This window comes from Folsomia candida, unplaced genomic scaffold (assembly GCF_002217175.1).
Source record: "Folsomia candida strain VU population unplaced genomic scaffold, ASM221717v1 Fcan01_Sc006, whole genome shotgun sequence".
Taxonomy (NCBI): Eukaryota; Metazoa; Arthropoda; class Collembola; order Entomobryomorpha; family Isotomidae; genus Folsomia; species Folsomia candida.
The window spans coordinates 8,402,183-8,422,469 of NW_019091198.1; the positions used below are offsets into that span (position 1 = coordinate 8,402,183).

At 38.2% G+C, this 20,287-nt stretch overlaps 4 protein-coding genes and 1 long non-coding RNA gene across 9 annotated transcripts; 2 read left to right on the forward strand and 3 right to left on the reverse strand.

The window, feature by feature from the left end:
* Positions 1-221: 221 nt before the first annotated feature.
* Positions 222-13,130, reverse strand: LOC110851468 (homeodomain-interacting protein kinase 3). Of its 2 annotated transcripts, none has more exons than XM_022099246.2 (21): positions 12,758-13,130; positions 11,754-11,939; positions 10,235-10,376; positions 9,807-9,931; positions 9,548-9,744; positions 9,412-9,469; positions 9,080-9,172; positions 8,782-9,000; positions 8,528-8,702; positions 8,219-8,442; positions 7,830-8,129; positions 7,490-7,744; positions 7,150-7,398; positions 6,628-7,069; positions 6,232-6,529; positions 5,990-6,106; positions 5,442-5,891; positions 5,011-5,319; positions 4,780-4,916; positions 4,626-4,698; positions 222-4,510 (listed from the first exon to the last, which is right to left on the reverse strand). In XM_022099246.2, exons 2-21 carry the CDS (start codon positions 11,925-11,927, stop codon positions 4,294-4,296), a joined length of 4,254 nt encoding a protein of 1,417 aa, XP_021954938.1. In that variant the 5' UTR covers positions 11,928-11,939; positions 12,758-13,130; the 3' UTR covers positions 222-4,293. The 2 variants fall into 2 exon arrangements, with proteins under 2 accessions (XP_021954938.1, XP_021954937.1); XM_022099245.2 differs by lacking the exon at positions 12,758-13,130 and adding an exon at positions 12,012-12,200.
* On the forward strand, positions 11,942-12,642 carry LOC118436063. Its single transcript, XR_004835170.1, has 3 exons — positions 11,942-12,077; positions 12,147-12,295; positions 12,466-12,642. It is a non-coding gene; the product is annotated as an uncharacterized LOC118436063 (long non-coding RNA).
* Positions 13,131-13,611: 481 nt separating the features above from the next.
* LOC110851529 (BTB/POZ domain-containing protein 10) lies at positions 13,612-17,517 on the forward strand. 3 transcript variants are annotated; one of them, XM_022099344.2, is made up of 10 exons: positions 13,612-14,363; positions 14,484-14,607; positions 14,709-14,903; positions 15,018-15,245; positions 15,333-15,550; positions 15,645-15,820; positions 15,979-16,000; positions 16,099-16,232; positions 16,320-16,433; positions 16,517-17,517. In XM_022099344.2, exons 2-10 carry the CDS (start codon positions 14,492-14,494, stop codon positions 16,781-16,783), a joined length of 1,470 nt encoding a protein of 489 aa, XP_021955036.1. In that variant the 5' UTR covers positions 13,612-14,363; positions 14,484-14,491; the 3' UTR covers positions 16,784-17,517. The 3 variants fall into 3 exon arrangements, with proteins under 3 accessions (XP_021955036.1, XP_021955037.1, XP_021955039.1); XM_022099345.2 differs by having other exon boundaries at positions 15,021-15,245; XM_022099347.2 differs by having other exon boundaries at positions 13,615-14,363; positions 15,093-15,245.
* Positions 17,484-19,275, reverse strand: LOC110851531 (peroxisomal membrane protein PEX16). Its single transcript, XM_022099348.2, has 4 exons — positions 18,597-19,275; positions 18,361-18,524; positions 18,187-18,281; positions 17,484-18,102 (listed from the first exon to the last, which is right to left on the reverse strand). The coding sequence occupies exons 1-4, from the start codon at positions 19,136-19,138 to the stop codon at positions 17,749-17,751; spliced, it is 1,155 nt and encodes a 384-aa protein (XP_021955040.1). The 5' UTR covers positions 19,139-19,275; the 3' UTR covers positions 17,484-17,748.
* Positions 19,276-19,334: 59 nt separating this feature from the next.
* Positions 19,335-20,276, reverse strand: LOC110851532. Of its 2 annotated transcripts, none has more exons than XM_035853140.1 (4): positions 20,126-20,276; positions 19,919-19,955; positions 19,716-19,808; positions 19,335-19,633 (listed from the first exon to the last, which is right to left on the reverse strand). In XM_035853140.1, the coding sequence occupies exons 1-4, from the start codon at positions 20,150-20,152 to the stop codon at positions 19,428-19,430; spliced, it is 363 nt and encodes a 120-aa protein (XP_035709033.1). In that variant the 5' UTR covers positions 20,153-20,276; the 3' UTR covers positions 19,335-19,427. The 2 variants fall into 2 exon arrangements, with proteins under 2 accessions (XP_035709033.1, XP_021955042.1); XM_022099350.2 differs by having other exon boundaries at positions 19,716-19,832.
* Positions 20,277-20,287: the final 11 nt, after the last annotated feature.

The following is a 20,287-nucleotide window of genomic DNA, read 5'->3' on the forward strand; positions in this document are numbered from 1 at the left end:
TAGTTTTATTATCTAGTATACAATTCTTACGGGCATACATATACTCACTCCCTGCAATCTGCATGGTGCATACTTTTTGTAATTATTATTACATGCATTTTTCAACAACATTACGGAAATGGCTCAATGTCACCCCAAATCTCTAAAAGTATGCATTAGATGCATCGGCAGGGCCAATTATGCAGGAATAAAAAGACCACTTCAACAATAACAGCATAATATAAGTTGCAATAGTAATTAATGTTGCATGTGCTGCATATTTATTCAGAGAACGAATAGTCAATTCAATTGGACAAATGTTTGTTTTACAAGTTTCAATTTCTACTGCGCGTTTTCCTGAAGAGACGAGAACAATAAGATATCGACGTGTCATTTTGATATAAAATTTATACAGGTGAGAGACATTTATCGTTTAGTGTAGACTAATGAATTTCACTGGATAGCTGACTCGACAAGAACAAGAAACGTTTACTAATTTTTTGACGATTCATGATTGGTTTTTCACAATTTGATTCATTTATAGTTATAGATCAGTTTAGAGACGTGATGATTATGCGACGAGTTTAAAATGACAAAATGAAATAAATTCCCTAACATACATACATGTAACAGTCGACTAATAGTGAACAATAATAATAATAATAATATAATATTAGGCATTGTTGTTATTTAAAAGAAATTTCTCGTCACGAGGCGTAATAGTTGATCACTACTGGACTCACTTAAATATAATATAATAACCGAGCATAAGTGTAAATATTGACTAAATTTACTAGACTCATATATGAACGTCAGTAATTTTCACATATATGTTGATAAGTGAGGATGCGATCTACTTGAGTACACTACAACTACAACTGCGCGTATGTCTATAGTTTTAGTGTTACAAAGAATTTTTGGTTAATTGGCAACTTCACCCAAAGTTTTTTAAGCATTTCATAGATTTCATAGATTATATTTTGAGGCAGGAGGAGGAGGAAAGATATCATCAGACTCACAGACACCAGGAGGTGGTGATGGTGGTGTGTAATTAATTGTAGAAATTGTAGAAATTGGAAACATCTGAGACTACGACTAACTACACATCACTTATCAACTCGTTACTTATTCGCATTATACGCTGCATCATCTTTTATAGATATTTCTACATACAACGCCAACGCCGACTACTAACACTTTCGCTACCATTTTCTCTACAGCTTTTCAACTATGTATACGGCGGCGGCGGCGGTGATGGTGGCAGTTTACTAACCATTTCCTGTGATGGCATATATCATACTAAACCTTAGCTTATTACTTTATTAAGTATACAAGTATTGTTTATTACATGGTGTATAACGACGCTATCATGATACGGTAACAGAATAGAGATGATGGACACCGAGAGCAGTCTATTCGATTGAATTTTTTCATAGAACTTATAGAATCAGTGGCATAAAGGTACTTGTACAAACGCTGCTCCTTCCTTAATAGTAGTAGTAGCCCCTTCATACATTTAACTAACGAGAACTACACCGTCTTCAATTACATAATATGATAATATTTGATAGCCTGTTGAATGGTCGAGAAATGTTCAAGTAGTAGAAAATGCTGCGAATAACAATCTACAAGTTGCAGGAAATGTATTATTTTGACCAATTTTGTCCATTTTCTCAATTTCCTCATCTAAAAATCTAGGCCACTTTCGTGTGCTAACCAACTACATGCGAGAGAACTTGCATGCTTTCTCCGCTCCTCCGCCGTCTCCGCTCTCTCTACCCTTAAATATTATCTATTTACGTGTCTAAATATCTATGTAATGCGACGGTAAGAACGATGAAGAATTTTTTAAAAGAATTATTTCTAATTTCTGAGAACTATTTCTTTGAAAACAAACAACCGCTCCTACTACTGATAAGTTACACGATAAGTTATTATCCTACTACCTATTCCAGCCTGGAGTTAATAATAATAATAATGGAATCATGTTAGAATGCTCAAGTTGTCATAAATACGGATAAGGAAGCCTGCAACCAACAACACCTTACATAACGGACCAAGCTTCAAGTTATTGTTAGTTTTAGTGGAACTTTATCTCTCTCTCTTTCTCTCTATTATCGCCTCCCTGCCAATTAATAATATGTAACAACACTTGTTCAATTGCTTAAAACGTTCATCATCACAAAATTGTATAATATATAAATCCATCCTTTGATGTAAGATTAAAATACAGAATCTAAATTTTCTCCTCTCTTTCTCCTACGCTATAAAGTCTGTGTGTGTATAAGCAAGAGAAATCTTGGTAGTTAAAAGTGTGATGATGCCATTCATTAAATATCATAGTTAAAATTATCAAGAGTATAATAATAGTGAATGTGATGATCAGTTTCAAATAGTCATCATCAACAATAACAAAAAACAGTCCTTGTTGTATTTAAGCATACAGTAATATTAAATGTGAAACTTTCTCTGAGATTTTGATTTTAAATAACCAATAATCCTCCTCCTGCGGCACACTGCGATGTATGTAACTAATTCATTAACTATTATTCCGGTGGAAGTCGTATCATCACGATTGTATTGGTAGTGGTAGTAGTAATAATAATGTCCTTACACAAATAATCGATTGGTAAATGTATATAAATTTATAGTGTTGAATTATTATTTCTTAAATGTTATTGCAAGGTCAATTGCAACATCAAGTCATACAGCGTACATTTACAGTTCGGAACTCGTTATATAATACACACGGTGACACAAAATTAAATGTAATAAAGAAATTAGCAGATCACAGTTATTGGCTCTCGTCGCACTACGTTTAAATAGTTTTTTTTTTTACTTGAACTCTTTGAACCAAAACTGGTTGCCTTGCCTTGTCGTATTAAGACTGAAATAGAGAACGGGAAAAAGTATGATAACAACAAGTGGAAGTATAATGGAGAGAATGCATGCATATATATATTTGCATAGTGTTCGCAGTATTTCAAAAACTAGACTTGCATAGTATACTATAGCAGCGGAGTGTGTAAAATGGTTCACCTCCAACTCTATTGCGTCACAATAGACGAGAAGTTATTACATGATCATCACCTTATTATTCATTGCGGATAAATACGATCCAACGTAATAGGAGTTATTTACTAATGACCTACATACATGCATGCTTATCATCGTTGCTAAACATTTCCTTCATTATCTCTCTTTCTACTTGTACCGAAATATTAAACATTTATCACGTTGTCGAACTAATGGAACTGCGATAGTAACTACTTATTAACACATAATGCGAATCTTGTACCCCTATCTCTATATATCTAACAATAGTTTAGCTTCATTAGTACACTTATTGGTCAAAGTTTATTATTATTGGTGAGAAAGTTGAATAACGGAGCAGCTAATAACAACTATATAGGCATTTTGCATAATATGATTCTCAAAACCTCAAAAGTTTTCATTATTATAGTTTGTTGCGACTTGTTCATCTTATCCAGATGGGAGTGTGGCCCAAGTATTCAAGATTAACTAAACAAGTGCAAGTCGTTGTTAGTATTCACAACCTTAAAATATTATGAAGGATAAAGAGGTAAGGGATTCCTACCTCTTATTCCTACTACACGCTCAGTATTCTGGGGGATATGTATGGAAAAGTGAACAAGTCGAGTGAAGAAGCACTTAAATATTATTATTAATTTTGTGTGATGCAACTAGCAAATGTCGTCGGTATAAATTGATTTGACGTAATCTTCAGTATTTCATTAACATTATTATGATCAGTCCTGCGAAGCATTTGATGCGATGCTACATGCATATGAAATAATATTAAAGCACAAATAATGTATACAGATAAAACAATGTTTCATCAACACAACGATAATTACCGGAGGGGTTTTAAATATTAAATAGTACATAATATCGTCAACTAATCTATTCAAATGGTAAGTCCTTAATCCTGAGCCTCTTTCCTTCTAAAACATAATATACAAGCAAAAATTCAAACACATGCAACAAGGAACGGCTATGTTGACATGCAAGTCAATTAATACGTAATTACTATGGGGTAGATATATCAAAAATGTTCTTAGTGCACAAACAGCACCAACAATTTAAACGAGAATTTAAGGGATTAAGTTGTTTCACATTAGTCAACTCCAACAGTCACTTAAATCCACAATTAAATTCTAAAAAAACCAACGACTTGAGAGTCATATAAGATAATGTTGTTGTATGTATAATATATCTATTCAGATTCATAAATCAACCCAAATTTGTCTGAATCCTTGCAAGCAGAGGTGGTAGTAGCAATGACTGAGTTAACTACTCGGCGAACCACAAAGGTTGGTAAGTGGCCTTTGCAGGGCTCAGAGGACCAAATGCCATTGCCATTGGTGGATGTGTACTAAACACAGGTGGCAAGTGTGCCGGCGGTGGTAACGTATGGGGATTGTGTCCATGATGAGACGCGTGGGCGTGCGCGGCATGAGCTGCCAAAACAGACCTTGCGCTCCCGTGATGTGCTGGAGGAGGCAGAGCCCTGAAAAATAAACATCAATTATTGTCAATTATCAAAGTATTTACAATTAATTTTTACACTAATGTTAAGGTTGTAGTTAATTCATAATTGCTTGAAATCGAAACTTTAAACTTACCCTGATGCAAACGGATTCAATTGATACGGGCCAGCGGGTTGACCGCTTGTCATGTATACTGCATTAGCTCCGTCTAACAAAAAAAAACATCAAGTTATTACAATGAAGACTATGCATCATAATTTCTCATCAAAAAGTTCAAATCGGTACATACTATGATTTCCTCTACGGAATAACTCCTGTGTAGATGCGGCATACAAACCCGGTGGCGGTGCCGGCGGTGGATGAGGAGACAAACCTCTACCAATTAAAATCTGTCGTGGCGTTTGTGGAGACAGATGCCGACTTCCACTGAAAAAATTCAGTAAACAGAGATAGTTAATAATCACTGGACTAAATACTCAGTCATTCATTTTTAATGTTTTATGAGATTTGAGGTACTCACTTTAAGTCTTGCCTGTATGAATGAGGCTGAAGTGTTCCTGGCCAATTAGTGCACTTAAGATTTTGATTATGAGCTTCTCGCAATAAATGTGCATGAGCCACCATATCTTGTCCAGTCATGTTGTCATTTCTATGAGCCGGTGGTGGGAAATGACCCCCATGCCCGTGCAGATGAACGTGATATTCCCCATTGTTCACCATTCCATTTTGAATGCTAGAAGATGACGATGACGATGATCCACAATTGCCATTCATGCCACTTCCATTGGGCACATTTCCATTCTGAGCTGAAGAGCCATGGTAATATTCTCTGTAAATTTTTTGGAACAACGTAAGTTATTAGAAACTCAAACATATGTTTCCATCATCTACGTCTTCGAAGTATATATTCCACTCTATCTGAAACATGTTTAAACAATTAAAATTTCGTACCCATTGTGATAACCCTTGATTGACTTTGGTGTGTCGTGATTGCTCATGTTATTTGAATGGATGTCATGCAAGCCTGGCTCCTGCTTCATCCCAATGAGACATTCTGACTGCGCCTTTGCTAGTAATCGTTTCTTCTGAGAGGCGTATGATGTTATCACTTCAGGTTTTACGTCACGCATGATGGGTCCATTTCCATTTGTTATTTGACCCATTGCAGAGTATGGATGAAGAGCAGCGTGATACTGATTATTCTCAATATGTTGATTTTGATTGTTGTTGTTGTAGTTGGTGCCATTTGGAATTGTACAATTCTGGGAGGCGTTATGACGTTGGGAAGATTTAGCAGGGCTTCTATGTTCCTCGTCACTATCCCCAACAGTTACGCATGAAACAACGTTACGTCGCCGTCCAGAATTATTATTATTATTGTGCCTCGGAGATGGTCTATGGCTATAAATGGATAGATCAAAAATAGAATATAGTGAAATTTAAGCTTTTGGCACTATTAGCAATAAGAGTAACAACAGAGTTTAAAAAAAATAAAATACCTTCTGTAAGATTGCTCATCTTGCTGTGGAGTGACTACCACAGAAGAGCAGTGAGTTCCCAATGTGCATTGTGGAACTTTCGAGTCTACACAAGCGCTGCAAGTCCGATCTCGACAACTAATTAAAAGAATCATAAATTACCATCTAGATCTTCTAGTAAATGTTATGAAAATTTAAATAATAAAACTAGAAACGATAGTAAATTCCAAACTTAGAGTATTGAAGTATTAAACTATTAGTACCTTGCTCCTTCATCGTCACTATCGGAGATCGTAATGACGGAGACGGCAGGAGACGGTGTGTCTCGAATTGTAATGGTGGGCTGTCGGAGCGACCCTCGAGAAGCATTTTGGTTAGAACTAGAAATGGAAGGTCCTTCAGTTCCTTTCATTTGATGATTCCCATTTTCTACGTTTTCTTGGAAATTTTGATTGTATACAATATTTCCAGGAACTTCTAATTTTGGTTGGTGACTTGTATAAGGAACGTGTCGGGAAGACGACGAAGATGATGAATGCGCCGGTTGATTGTTGTTCCATCCTGATAAACCAAACCGAACCAAATAATATATAAATCCATTTATATATATTTTATAATGCTTCTTTAAGCAGACAAAAGTAATTCACAAATGAACTTACCGTGATTGTTATTACTTGGACTGCTTTCCTTAATTCGTTTCTTGACAGGGCTCAATTGAGTCGCATTTTCTTTTTTGACATGGCCCCCCTCATAATGGTGGCCAATGTGGGAAGAACTATTACCGTGGTAGTGATGCACTTTCGAATGTGCGGGTATAGAATTCCCAATGTTGTTATTTCTATTCCTGTTGTTCCCATTCCCAACCACATTGTTCCCAGGTCCATAGTTGAGGGAGGAATACGTCGTTTGATGGGCCAGTGGGGGTTGAATTGAATGCTGAGGATGCCCTGGAGCAAGAACCATGTGTGATGGTTTCAAAGATGCTGCTGCTGCATTCGAATTGACTCCAAGTCCACCGTTGCGCTTACCCCATGGGCCATCAATTAGACCCTGAGGTTCGTACATCTCAGCCAGTTCAACAGGAAATACGTGCCGCTGGTCCTACATCAAAATTTCGTTTGTTTAAAAATGAAGCTATAAATAATATTAACAATTGGCTTATTGCATGATGCTAAAGTTACCCGGTAAGAATTATTCATTTGGATGATTGCAGCAGAATCAACCAGCAATGGTCGTCCCCACTCGGCGGACTCTGGAATCAACGGTTGTTGAAGTTGTGGTGCAGGAGGATGCGGGCCAGGCCAAGTTGATGGAATAACTGCAACTTGGCGCCCACCAGCCCATGAAGTCTGTACACCTGTTACAAGCATCTGTCGGCTGGCTTGGTCCACCATTGACACTGGAACATATTGCTGCTGCGCTGCGGCCACCTGAAGTGCAATTAGTTTAAAATTGTCTTCATTAGTTAAACAATTAACCATACAAAATCTAAATGGATATCATCGTTTAGCAAATTCTTACATTCGAATAGTTTCCATGATACGGCGGGCACAACAGGGGAGGTACGAGTTGTGGTGGAAAATCGCCACGCCCCCCATGTGAGGAATACTGACGATGATGATTGGCCCTGCCGTACAACTGATATTGGTTTGCAAGTGAGGGAGGAAACGCCAGCGTCACATTTGCACCCGAAGATGGGACTAAATTAGCCACAAGAGAGGCTGAAGGGCCCTGGTTGGACGCGGACACAAATGTATTACTTCCTCGACGGCAAACCTGGTCAATTAATTAAAATTATTGAATGTTCACATTCTCGTCTATACTCTCTCGCATCTATTTTTAGTCTTGTTCAAGTGCATACCTCCATCATTTGTACACTGGCCTTGACGTTGGAACAGTGTGCGTACTCGGCAAGATGTGCGAGAGTTACGAATGAGTGGTTCAATGCTTCGCCAGGTGTGATGCGACGCTCCTGATCCATTGTTAACATCCTTTTTAATAAATCAATAAACTCTCGCCGATCAGCCTTTTCTGCCAAAAGTTCACCACCCTCGAGGTCTGTGGGCACGTTTACTTGACCAATGTCATCCACACAGTTGAAAATATATTTTCTAGCTTCTTTAGACTTGATGTTAGTTTCTGCTTCATGTTCCTCCGGAGTCTATAGCATAATAATTAATTTAATTACTTAATAAATAATTATTACCTCTGTGAACTCCCCATACCAAACAACTACTTATTCGCAATTACCTTTAGTCTCCAGAAAGGATATGTACTATCCAGATCCCTGTAGAAAAACTTTGTAGTTTTCGATGCAGAATTTAGCATATGTTCAGTAGGCAGCCCTTGTGTTTGGCTAATGTAACGAATTTGATCATATTCCGAGGACCCAGGATAAAGAGGCCATCCAAGGAATAATTCTGCTACGACACAACCAAGTGACCACATATCAATTGCTTCGCAAAACGGCAGACCTGCAATAAAACAATTAATTCAATGCATCACAACTGCATTATACAAGCGTCACCTCGCCCAATATTAGCACTTGTTCGTACTTACCCAATATAATTTCGGGGGCTCTGTAGTATCTTGACTGTAGGTAAGTATTACAGACAGCCTTAGAGACATGTGAAGCCGATCCAAAGTCGATAACTTTGACCCTGTACGGTTGCCTAACGGGATCGACAAGCATAATGTTTTCTGGTTTCAGGTCAGCATGAATCAATCCAAGTTGCTAAAAGGTGCATTTATTAACAGCAATTAATTAACTTGAACTCGTCACTTTTATGCTGACCACAATTAATTAAATGTACCTTGAGTTTCAGCAACGCAGTCAAGACTTGTTGCAAGATGGGGCGAATATATTTCAACGGAAGTGGTGAAAATTTGTTCTGCTTGAGAAAGTCGTACAGGTTTTGCTCCAACATCTCAAACACCAGGCAAGTGTGATTGCGATGGTGGAAGCACTCGAAAGCTCGAACAAAATTAAATTCGTCGGCATCTTCTTGACAAAGTCGTGAAAGGATGCTCACCTAAAAAGTTAGTAATTGATGCAATTCTATGCCACTCATGAAGACATTCTATAATCAATTTTATAAAAGAAGTCCTTACTTCAATCTGGCCCTGGCGAGCATACGATGGATGATTCTTGAGGATTTTAATGGCAACGATTTCATTTGTTCCTTGTTTCCAGCACTTGACCACCTACGTAAAAAAACACAGCAATGAGTTCCATTCATCTATCCTCATATTCTCAAACGAACTCCTTTTTCTATCTCGCTCATCATCTCTACTCCCAATTATCACAATATTTAATTTAGTTAAATTTTAGTCAACTAAAGCAATAATTCCACTGATAAAAAAAATCAGTGGAGTTTGAAAAGTTTTTTGTCGTGAAAAGTCCATGGAAAGAAGGTATAATAATAAAATAAAATAATAATAACCTGGCCAAAAGTGCCGCGACCCAGAAATTCCAAGACCTCATAGTGGGTCTGCGAGGTCCTAAAACAAAGAAACAAAGCATTTCGTGAGCTCAATCTGCATTAATAATGAAAGACTTGGTAATACTTATTCACTTACATGGAAAAAAGAACCTCATGTTGAACAAGTTGATAGTCGCCATCGCCACCCCCACTACTGACCCCGATGGCTGCTGCTTTACTTTGTACCGCCGTGGTGGCTGTTGTGTTGCAATTTGTTGTGTGAGATACTCCAACTCCACTCTCCGCAATACCATGCCCACCACCCAGCCCTCCTTCGGCGTCTAAACACTTGCGCTGTACAAAATCATAATGATTTAGCATTCGAACTCCAAAAAATTCTTAAATCTCCATCTCACCTTTCGATTACACCGGTGATAGCTTGACGACGACGATGAAGAGTCGTGATGTAGTTTGTTCGCGGAAGACTGGTTGTGTATGTGTGCTGCTGGAGGTTGGGGTGACACCCCTCTCTCTGACACATCTAGAAAATTATTAAAATTAATTTAACTATGAGTCCTTGACTTTAACGGTGCTTGCTCTTCTTATCTCTTATTTGGAAGCAAGGGTTAAAGATAAAGTTTAGTCTTGAGACAAAGAAAGAAGGAAATCATCATTTAAAGGAACTGTTCAGCTTAAGTGTGGTTGAGACAAAGTAGAAGAAATTAGATCTTTAATACAGACTATTTTTTAAATACTCTGCCTAATTGCTGGACAATCAAAAAACCGCAACTCGAAAACCAGCATTATGCATAACTACATATTAAATTCAGGGGTTTACACTTACTTGGAGCTTGTGACACCCGCCCACCACACAGATGATGCCTCCCCTGACGACACTTTGAGTTACACCGACACTCCCCCAACCAACAACCACCCCCACTACCGCTACTGCTATCAGCTACAGCAGTCACGCAATCAATAGGTGCCTGCAAATCGTACAAAAACACATGAGTTTATAGCACCACAAGCATTTAATTGTATCATTTAATCACACATAACAATCATAATTATGAGATGCCTGCTACTTGTTAACAACTTATCACACCTTATTCCTTACTACCTACCGAATTTGGCCCTCCCCCTCCCCCATTTCGAACGTCGGATACGACTACATTCCTCTGGCTATAATAAAGCGGCGGACCTTGATAATATGAAACGACATCGACGATGGGACAACTAATCAGCCAAATTCCTCCCACGGTTGGAACCACACACCAAATTGTACCCGTTGTTACAGGCAACAAGGAATATAAGTTGTTGCTGAAATATCGGAATACAGGGTGGCGAGGAGGCGGCGCAGGACCAAATGGAAAAAAGTCATCGCCCCAGTGAACCATTTTTTATTCGAATTTTGTGACTATTTTATTTAATAAGATTCAAAAATGCCCAAAAAACGAAGGTCAGCAGTGCAACTGGTAGAAGGAGGGATGAAAGAAGAAACTGCCTCTGCTGCTGCATGCTCTCTCCGACCGCCAGACCGCCAGAACAGAGAAGCCTTGATTTTTTCACTCTATTCCGCGGAGGCGTGGATGCCTTTGAATTTTTGCTGACTTTTTATTAATTAAGTACAATGTAATACTTTGTGTCAATAGTTCATTCAATTTTCCACCAATATTCGAGTCAATTCAACATTTTAATTTCAATTACAAACCGTTGCTATTGTTTTGTACTTTTGTAGGTAATTTTTAATCTGTAGTTTGTTTAAATGGGGTAAATAATTCAACTTAAATTGATGGTGGATGAGTTTGTAGCAAAGTTTTGGCAATTACTAATTTCAAGTACCCACAAAAGACAAGTTGAAAGTCCTTTTCAACTTGTATTGATTTCCAAATCTTTTGACTCATGTTTATACTAAATTTTCGTAAGTAGAATCAAAAGTAGCATTGCGATTCACAATTTGCGAATCACTAGTAAATTAGAGAAATTGGAGTCTAACTTAGACTGTCTAAGTTAAGTTTCAAATAAGAAAGCATAGGAATTAAGAGATGCAAATGCGCAGTGTCTTTGTTTACAAAATATCACTTAGAAAGGTTCAAAATACCACTTAGGACTGTCCGTATAGTGCAGTAAGTATACAATTCTTTGGAATAGCAGCCAAGTGATTGCCTTCCAGCAAGTCATGACTTGTTTGAAGTATGGGTGTATCGATTTTAGTGACCTAACCTCATATTTAGATGTGGTATTTGGTTATGTGTTTTATGGGGGAGGGCGTTTAATGTCGAATTAAAGTTTAATGGCGAATGCATGTATGACATTGCTTGATGATGATAACTAATCATTAGGTTTATTTGTAAATGGCTTACAGTGTGTTCGACCTTCCTCTTTTTTGAAGAGTGTGCTGGCTGGGGGACTTGGTAGCTGTGATGGTGACTTTGGTAGGAGGATGAGGACAAGTTGAGGGTTTTGACACCACCGTTTCCAGAAGAGACTGCTTGATGAAAAACTCCGCCGCCAACTGATGTCGAAGAGAGGAACATGTCATTCTCGACCTACAAATAATAAAAAAACAAGGTCAGACTCAACCCTCGGCGGTGCGGAGCTTACTTTTATGCTCAACGAACATCAAACGGTTTAAAGAAAAAATCCGGAATACGGTGACGCATGATACTTATTACTATTAATATTACGTGAGTTGTTATCAATTATTATTTTCACTTATACTTATTATGGATAATGTATAAACTCTTACACTACAGTGCAAGTGTGTGAGTTTTAATCTAGAAATGTTCAGAAACTTGCTGATTTTCTAATTCCCCACCGAGTACACGAAACAAATCTATGGCTTGGAACTTAAACAAATCCTCCCCTCATCATCATCACCATTGTTCCTGGCTAATTGTACAAGGTTATCATGTTTTTCTTAAATTTTATCTGATTCACGGTGAATGACGTGAGCACAATTTTATTAGCTATTATGCTGAGGTACGACTGATGATGACTGAATAGCTTTACACAATGCGAATGTCAACTTGCGAAACTGGATGATTTATGTTTCGATTTTGTTTTAAATTGCAGACTATTAAACAAATATTTGGACAATTCTGTGGTTATAAAATATTTACCAAGAAGAACCTCCCTACCCCGTAGAAAAAGACCAAGGTATTTACAAACCTCTAAGCTTGTAAACTCTAAACTGGAGCAGCAGACTAAGAAAATACACCTTAAAGCTACAGCTAAGTTTTACATATTTAGTTAAGATTGGATGGATGGATAGATAGATGAATGAATGAAGGGTAAAGTATTAATGGGTTCCATGAAGAAGATAGGTAAATGATATTTTAACCAAATGAACTGCTTGGACACTTACCCTGTGCGAAATTGTACACAGAGATCCGAATGTTCTCGCTCGTCACTATTCTCTTCATAAAATTAACTCATCCCTTACAACCATATGGATGAAAATTAACTTATTTCCTCAGCAAAACTGCCAAGAAGCTAACGTTAGGTCGTTGGATGAACCTCCACTGTTTCACTTCAGGTCAAGTGCATGTTACTACTCGACGGCTGGTGGTTATCTTTAATTTTTGAAACAAAACGGGAGAATAGCAGTCGCAGAGACTTTACTTGGCGCAGAGCTTGCCACTGCTATTGAAGAGAAGAGAGACTTCACTTGCTGGGAGATGATGAAGTAAAAATCAAAAGAGAGAAACCTTGTGCAATATCGTCGAATACAGCAGGATCCCACAGAAAGTAAGTACAAAAAGTAAGCAAGAGTTGTGTGAATGGATGAAAGGCCTCCTCCTGCAAATCCAATGCTTATTGTATATACGGATAGAACCACAAAGGAGGACATCGCCATTCGGCAACAGCGCAACCTCCGACCCCTCTCTCTCGCTCTATGTGGATCGCCATGATATTGTCGCTCATATGGAAGATTATTCGACTACAACAAGTTCATGCAGTCCCAGTGGACCCTCAGTTATAAGGCCTCAATTTCAACCAGAACAGGGCGTCTTATCTCGGGGTCACTTGAATGGCGTTCTTCATGAGGACTTCAAGCTATGCCAAACCTCACAACTTCAGCCTCGCCGCCCCTGATTGGGTTTATTTCGACATTTTGAGCTCGGAGGAGAATTTTCCCATGTAGTTCTGACCCAGTGAGAGAGCTATGTTGCAAGTTTTCGTTCAAAAGTGGTGAACGAAGCATTCATATTACGTTTTTTGGTAGCCAAATGAGATGGCGGAGAATACTCCTCCTTTTCTTCACCTGTGAGAGGACTAATTAACAAAATAAGTAGAATTACTATTGGGGATCCCCAAACCCAGGGCGACGATCCACACCACACTCATATACATACGTATTACACATTCTATTCTAAACCATGGTGGAGGAATATAAAGGTTATACAGGAATGAGAGGAGAGTGAAATAGATAGATGAAGGATTCCCCTCATGTTGAAGTCCAATGTTTAGGAGTAAAAGATAATAATAATGTGAGTTGCCTGGAGCAGTTGGTTGGTTAATTTCTTCTTCCTCCTCTCTTTCGACCACCCTCTGCTATACAAATCCTACTAGTTTGTAGGTTGCACACAAGACCAGTGACTTTATGAGTGATGAGTGGAAAATTTGTTGGAATTTCATATAATATTCTTCTTCACTGGCCTTATCTTCATCACTTGAATTTTTGACATATCCACACCTCGCAGCAGGAGAAAGGCTCTTCATTCATGTCTCCTCATCCTATTAGTACGACAAAGTATTTTTAGTTGCGAAGAAAGAAGCGAGAAATATCATCATCATCATCACGTCGACATTAGCTCTGACGAATGTGATGCAAGTTCTAGACTGAATACCCGGAAGTGAACTTGAGTGTGTGTGAGTAGTGTGTGTGTTTGTGTCGCAGTCGCAATTAATTGGTAAAATTTGAATTCTTCAACAAGGACGAGTTTAATTGAGCTACAGAATTTAGTAATGTACGTTGTTTCTATTTCACCCTTTTGCTGTGAAATTTATTACTCAAAGAGAGTGTGGACCTTTTCCCTTCCACTTTAGCTGATTTGCTGACCTATTGTTTTATTTTGTGTTTCATACAGGGCAAGAAATGGCGACAAACAAGGATCGTCAAGGAGGTTCGTATGAAAGAGATAGCAGCTCAGACACTGAAGATTACCACAACGTTGACGAAAGAAGGAAGCGTGTTTTCAAGTCTCGACTCAGGTTTGTGAAAAGAAAACTACTTCGCAGTTTGCAATTATGTATGATAACATAAACAATGCAGTATTGTTTTGCTTTATGCCACGTTTTGTTTACATTTACAGTTACGCAAACAGCTCCAAACCAAAACCATGTCTGGTTCAAAAGTCGAGCATGACTGCGAGTAGTGGTAACAATACGTCAACACCAAACAGTCCTTCCAGCAGCGTCGAGTTAAGAACTGATCCTCCCGGTTCCACAAACAATAACACCGTGCCATCAAAAAACTCCCCCAAGCACCACACGGGATCACGACACAGGTAACACATCATCAAGGAATTTGTTTTTATTTGTTTTTATTTTCTGCTTCTGGTAGTGTGTAGCTGTGCAAAGCTTGTTTTATTTTGTTTTCTAAAATGAGTGAAAATATAAAGTAGTAGAATGGATAGAAGTAGAGGAAGTCAGAACATATTTAGACCCCATGGACCGCATGTTCATGATACCAACAGGGACGGTGGTGGGGTCGGTGCAGGTGGCGGTGCAGGCGCCACAAACATGTCCAATTTTTTCATGGAGGACAGAATTACGCTTGTTGTGGATAACACTCGTTTCGTCGTGGATCCCAACATTTTCACACAATTTCCAAACACCATGCTAGGAAGGTACGTTTGCATATTATAATGATATATTTTTTCCGAAAGTGTTTGGAAATGTTTGTTTAACATTTGGCGTATTGGATGATTTTTTAGAATGTTCAGCTCTGGAATGGAATTCGTCCACCCAAACGAACGTGGCGAATTTGTTGTGGCTGATGGCTTATCAGCCACTGTTTTCCGTGCTATTTTGGAGTATTATCGCGGTGGAGTAATTCGTTGCCCTCCTGCCGTCAGTGTTCAAGAATTACGCGAGGCGTGTGACTATCTGCTAATACCCTTTGATGCCAGTACTATCAAATGCCAAAATTTAAGTAGGTCATTTTTTCAATTTACTTGTGTAATGTTTTTGTTTTTATTGTATCATTTTTCCATGGTGGGGTCAGTAATTGAGTAATATTTATACAGGAGGCCTTTTACATGAACTTTCAAATGAAGGAGCTCGACACCAATTCGAAGCCTTCCTCGAAAAATTGATCCTTCCTCTCATGGTGAATTCAGCGGACAGAGGAGATCGTGAGTGTCATATCGTAGTTCTACTTGATGATGACACCGTGGACTGGGACGAAGAGTATCCTCCGCAGGTATTGTGGGGTTTAATTGGACAATAATTGAGAGTCTAGCTAACTTCATTTTGTAAAATAGCTTTTTAGTTTGGCAAACTGAACCTAAATAAATTTTCATAACAATTTTGAAATTCAACTAAAACTTTACCTTAATAACCTGTTATTGTTTATTTCAGATGGGAGAGGAGTACTCGCAAAGTAATTGATAAATATTTAATATTTTAAGTATATTATTATATAAAATCTCAAGAGTTAATTACTTTATAAAATGTGTGTATATTGTTTGTTATTTGTAGCTGTGAATAGCACGGCGTTATATCGATTCTTCAAGTATATTGAAAACAGAGATGTTGCCAAACAAGTGTTGAAAGAAAGGGGTCTAAAAAAGATTCGACTTGGAATTGAAGGATATCCAACCTACAAGGAGAAGGTATTTTATGGATCTATTCGTTGTTAACATGTTAAATGTTAACAAAAAACTTTTCTAATAATTAATCGGTTTATTTGCGTTATCCAGATTAAGAAACGCCCTGGTGGACGAGCAGAAGTGATTTATAATTACGTCCAGAGGCCTTTCATTCGAATGTCTTGGGAAAAAGAGGAAGCAAAAAGTCGTCACGTTGATTTTCAAGTAAACCGTACTTTCATTATAAAAACTGAATTTGATTTCTAATTTACTCAACAAGCAACTGATTCATTTTAAACCTTTTTTAGTGTGTCAAATCAAAGTCCGTGACAAACTTGGCCGAAGCAACTGCAGATCCTGATCCTGCCAACGGTCTAAATCAAATAGAAGTTCATCCACTGGCAGATGGTCCCATCCTGAATATGAACAATGACGGGATACGAAACTTTGGAGGTGCTCTTGACCTGCACGCTCCCGCACAAAACATACATCACCACAACCCTCCTGGATCACCATTGTTACGAATGAATTTACATGACCCAGACCCAGGAGGCCCTCCAGACGAGGTCCCATAAAGAATCCGGACACTTCGTCTTACCAACAAAATAATGAGCGACTACGCATCTTATGCGCTTCCACACTCCTATTCCACACTCCTATTCCAATGTGTTTGGCTTTTCAAATAATTCGCAATTGTTGTTAAGAATATTAATTATTAATTTTACTGCATTTAAACTAGTCAACGTATGAAATAATGTGATGTTCGACCGATTACTTTTAAAGCAACGCTGCTCAGAGAACCCAACCCCATATTGCAACATATGTAAATATCAGGGTCACACTTCATGATTTTCTTGATTCAATCATCAACTTACACATACAAGCTCAGTTTTAAAGGTATTATATTCGAAAAAGGGCCACACATACAGCGCATAATTGTTTTATTTCTTCAAATAATAATAACGCTATTACCCGAAAAAGTGTCTGTCTATATATATTTACTCGCTATACATATAACGCAGTAGGGAAGAAGTGTAACTTACCAACAATTAAAACAGATGAAATAATACAGAAGTTATTCAACAGACGGACTTGTGCGTATTATCATGACGTGCGTTTGTGCTAGTTTATAAGAATATCTTTCTATTATAAAAATGTTTGAATTGTGCTGCTTAACAAGGTAATCACAGCTCGAATATGTGTATTTATAAGATTGCAATTTAATGCTACTCATTTTATAACGTTGGTGCAAATAAATTCTGCATCAGTCATCAATCCGATGAATGTGCGAAGTTTTTATTAAATAAAACGAACAATTTTGTTTCAATTTCTTACATGAAGTTACATCAATCTGCTTGGGCACTATTAAGTACATTATGGCAACCTGGTAAAACACAAAAAATGCATTGATGCATGTGATATGACTAAATTGAAACCCATTTGGTAACAAAATAAGCGTAATTACTATTTAACCGGAACACAAAAAAAGTATAAAGGTAAGAAGTTATTATCGTTGAGAGAAAGACAGCCGAACAAGTTATTAGTAGTCCGTCCACATGTATGAATAAGTGTTTTGCCACTCGGGAATGGCTTGAGCAAGAATTCCGGCAATGTTTCCGAGCAGAGGGATTCTTTCAGAGAACATGACCAGGATGCCGAGAAGGCGTTTCTTGGTGCAGGTGTCATAGAATGGCGACCTCATCAAGTAGTAACACAGGGCATACGTTCTTCGCGTCAATTCTTGCTTCTCCTCTCTCTTCAAGGTTCTGGAATTACTATGAAGTCGGAGACTAGCAATGTCCATGGCGAAACTGACCACCCATGGTTTCCATGACCTGGTTCCCCACAATCCCATGCAAGCCAGGTGAGTCACTGGGCGAAGTAAATGCATCATCTAAAAGAAAAGCAGTATAATTATTAAAGATCAAGCTAAATAAGTACCACATTCACTGATTAAAAATTATCATATAAAAATTACTTCTGCAATCTTTCGAACTCCGGTCAATTCTTGCGGAGTGCTTATTGAATCTGTGGTTATTGGGCCAGTCCAATCTCGTGATCTGACGGGTGGAGCTGAAGAAAAGTTTATTTGTTGATATTTAATTAACGAATTTCCCACATAACTCATAATAAAACCCAATAAAACTCCCACCTGAATTTATCTTCCTTACAGTCCTCCCAGAATGTTTCAAAACAAATGTCACATTAGGATGCATCTGGGTCAACGTTTTACGACTGGATCGTCTCTGGTACAGGGTGGACGAGCCGATAAGACCCACTTTAAAATGAAGCAACAATGCAGCCCTCAAACCGGTCCTGTTTAAAGAAAAACATTAATCAGCCCCTTTCTCTCGCCCATTATTAATCACCAATATAACAAATACTTACTTGATCGACTGAATCATGATGATAACCACCCAACGACCAACATCCCCCCACAACTGTCTCGCGCTAACTTCCAGGAAAACTTCCAAATAGTCGATGACCGTGAGCATGGTTCGAATCCGCTGAATGTGGCGTTCACGTCCCTCCCTCTGCCTGGAATGTAACTCCGCAGAGCGGGCAGGACCATCCTCCGCTGGTAAAGGAGAGGAGACCCCTCCTCCTCCAATTATGACACCATTAGTGTGACGACCGTTGACGACTCCATTGCCATTCGATGACGATGATGACTCCTGTTGCTGCTCTCGGTGCTTCTGGATGAGACGGTCATGCCAAAAAGAGAGAATGTTCGCACTGCAATACAACAGTTCGGGGAGGATGGTGGAGGACTGTTTGAGACGACCGTGAAGGAGATAAGATACCAATTTGATGCCAGACTCAGTGTCACTAGCTCGGCTTGGATGTTTCACGATCCATGTTACGTAATCCCGTTTCACGGATGACACCAACTCACCCAACTTCCCCACTGACTCCTGCACTTTGTCCATGACATAAAATAATTTGGGCGATAATTGGTGGACCAATTATGAATTAATTTGGAATTTGTAAACCCAAGTTGACTAGAAAAAAACTTCACGGATAGAAATAAAAACCCGACTACCGTGCTTGTAAATAGACAATAGAGATGGACTTTATGATTATGCTCGAATTTCCTGCAGTCTCAATTTCCCCAATACAACTCAATACTGTATTCAATATACTCCATTTATTTTATGGATTTCAGCAGTTACAATTATGATAACAAGGAAAAATGATACTTTAGACATCTGAACTTCCCTAATCTAGTAACGTGTCAAGTTTTCCTAGACTTTCAGCAATGGTTTGGTATGGTGGTATAGTGTGCGGGTCTTGGTAATTAGGGATCACATAAGCATCGTCAAGTTCCTTGAGATCCGCAGCAAATTTCATGATTTGACTTCTTAACACCTTCACCTCCCTCCACTGTTGAAGTATAAAGGCCAGATTTGGATGCTCTAAAAAGTCTAATTAATTACACGCAGGAACATTGTAAACTTAGTGTAATAAATGATACCAAATTATAACACTGCAACATGTCGAAACTACCTTCAATGTCTATATCATCAATGTATGCTTTATGAAGCGCATTCCATCGGTTCATCAATATTCCGATAAGAAATGGGACAGCTTCCTGTTTTTCTGCATGTTCATCATAGAGCATGGCTAAAATATTCTAGTATGTCACATAACTTATAATATTTACGAAATAGATGTATTCAACATCATTAATTTATATATTCTTATCTCACCACTTCGTCGAACATGCTCCGAATTCATCTTGATTTCCTAAAGAATAATTTTTTTTAGAGAAATTTGTGGGTCTCACTTGAATAAGAATGCATCTTATGAAAAAAATGATATCAGGAAACAGTGTCTAGTGACAAGATATGAGAAATACTACATTAACTAGTATATTGAAAAGTAATACAATGATACTCGTCATTAATTTTAATTACCAAGCTTGTTGGTCGTTTGAGGCCCATTTCTTTTATTTGTCTTTGTTTCTTCTGCTTTTAATACTTGGATGGATAGATTGTTGTAATCTTCAAGGAGATTCGATTACAACTGACCATTCATGAGAAAGTTATGCTGATTCGTGTAGTGCGTTTAAAGTATAA

Coding starts and splice junctions, on each gene's coding strand:
- LOC110851468 (XM_022099245.2), bottom strand. CDS start 12,053: ATGCGTCACCGTATTCCGGATTTTTTCTTTAAACCGTTTGAT. Junction 8,703..8,781: donor CTGCGTTGCTGAAACTCAAG/GTACATTTAATT, acceptor TGCACCTTTTAG/CAACTTGGATTGATTCATGC. Junction 7,070..7,149: donor AAATGAATAATTCTTACCGG/GTAACTTTAGCA, acceptor ATTTTGATGTAG/GACCAGCGGCACGTATTTCC.
- LOC110851529 (XM_022099344.2), top strand. CDS start 14,492: ATGGCGACAAACAAGGATCGTCAAGGAGGTTCGTATGAAAGAGATAGC. Junction 15,551..15,644: donor TATCAAATGCCAAAATTTAA/GTAGGTCATTTT, acceptor ATATTTATACAG/GAGGCCTTTTACATGAACTT. Junction 16,434..16,516: donor GTCGTCACGTTGATTTTCAA/GTAAACCGTACT, acceptor AACCTTTTTTAG/TGTGTCAAATCAAAGTCCGT.
- LOC110851531 (XM_022099348.2), bottom strand. CDS start 19,138: ATGGACAAAGTGCAGGAGTCAGTGGGGAAGTTGGGTGAGTTGGTGTCA. Junction 18,525..18,596: donor ATCATGATTCAGTCGATCAA/GTAAGTATTTGT, acceptor TTCTTTAAACAG/GACCGGTTTGAGGGCTGCAT. Junction 18,282..18,360: donor TGTAAGGAAGATAAATTCAG/GTGGGAGTTTTA, acceptor ACTTTTCTTCAG/CTCCACCCGTCAGATCACGA.
- LOC110851532 (XM_022099350.2), bottom strand. CDS start 20,152: ATGGGCCTCAAACGACCAACAAGCTTG. Junction 19,833..19,918: donor GGAGCATGTTCGACGAAGTG/GTGAGATAAGAA, acceptor AGAATATTTTAG/CCATGCTCTATGATGAACAT. Junction 19,634..19,715: donor TGATGATATAGACATTGAAG/GTAGTTTCGACA, acceptor GTAATTAATTAG/ACTTTTTAGAGCATCCAAAT.